The sequence below is a fragment of the Amphimedon queenslandica genome, unplaced genomic scaffold, assembly GCF_000090795.2.
Source record: "Amphimedon queenslandica unplaced genomic scaffold, v1.1 AMPQUscaffold_1338_Cont26650, whole genome shotgun sequence".
In the NCBI taxonomy this organism is placed as follows: domain Eukaryota; kingdom Metazoa; phylum Porifera; class Demospongiae; order Haplosclerida; family Niphatidae; genus Amphimedon; species Amphimedon queenslandica.
In genome coordinates this window covers 1-1,148 of record NW_003558317.1, presented here as the reverse complement: position 1 = coordinate 1,148, position 1,148 = coordinate 1, and the positions used below count along the sequence as shown (strand labels likewise).

At 35.2% G+C, this 1,148-nt stretch overlaps 1 protein-coding gene across 1 annotated transcript; it reads right to left on the bottom strand.

Moving 5' to 3' along the window:
- Nucleotides 1–305: 305 nt before the first annotated feature.
- LOC100634253 (protein arginine N-methyltransferase 1-like) lies at nucleotides 306–1,076 on the bottom strand. The gene is made up of 3 exons (XM_003392072.2): nucleotides 924–1,076; nucleotides 720–785; nucleotides 306–620 (listed from the first exon to the last, which is right to left on the bottom strand). Exons 1-3 carry the CDS (start codon nucleotides 1,041–1,043, stop codon nucleotides 306–308), a joined length of 501 nt encoding a protein of 166 aa, XP_003392120.1. The 5' UTR covers nucleotides 1,044–1,076.
- Between the last annotated feature and the right edge of the window lie 72 nt (nucleotides 1,077–1,148).

Below are 1,148 nucleotides of genomic sequence, written 5' to 3'. Positions count from 1 at the left end.
CCTACTCAATCTTGTTTTTTAAAATTTTTTATGTTCTTGTTTAGTACAGGGTTCTTGGCCAAATTTTGTCAAAAATGACTAGGAGAGAATTCTTCATTTTTATAATTTTTTCTGATACATATACATGCTCTTATGTTGTGTAGCAAGTTTGAACTGATTCCAATCAAGTTTGGATTTGTTATGAATTTTTTAAGTTGCTCCAAATGCCATGTACTGTATTGTAGTGCTTGTCAGCTCATGAAGCTCATGCTGTTTAGCTCACTTAGCATGCTTTGTGGGGAAACCCTGGATTTAGCAACTGTACATTAATACATCTCACCATTTTTCTTATCAATCAACCACTTGTCCCTAGCATATAGGACAGTATCAAGCATAGACTCAAATAAAAGGAAGTACCCCATCCATTCTGATATCAACACATCAACACTATCAACTGGTAGCCTAACACTCTCCACTTCTCCTCTTATAAATGTGATTTTATCATCAACTCCATTCTCTCTCGCTATCTCTGCTGCTTTGTGTATGATTGGTGATTGGTCTATGGCGAATACGTGACTAGCACCAGCTTTAACTGCAAAGAGGGAGAGAATACCAGTACCACAACCAATATCAAGAACAACCTGTATAGAAATGAGAGAGAGAGAGAGAGAGAGAGGGAGGGGGAAGGTGATAAAAAGAGACAAGAAAGGCTGATAAAATACGTGTACATGTAATTATACTTTATCTTTGAAAATCTCAGTGTTTTTAGTAATGAATAATTCATAAGAATCCATTCTAACTTCATCCTACAAAGCAAAGAGAGAGAATGAGATGAATTTTAGGTGCACATTATATATACATGTATATGCAAATAGGCACAGCATGCTGTCAAAGTTCTTAGCCATATGTATGTATAAAATGTACATGTAGACATTTAAAATTACTTTGAGCATCTCTTCATGTATGCCATGATGTCCATAGTTGCTAAAGTAACTGTCCTTCTCCTCAACAGCAGTATCCATGGTAGCATCAGGATCAGTGTCACTGGTTGTTAATTCTCTCATTGTTTCTCTAAAACAAAAGAAGGAGGAACAAGAAAGAAAAGACAAACAATAAAGAAGAAAATTAAGAGACAAGGAAAAGAGAGATGTATATATACATTCATAAGA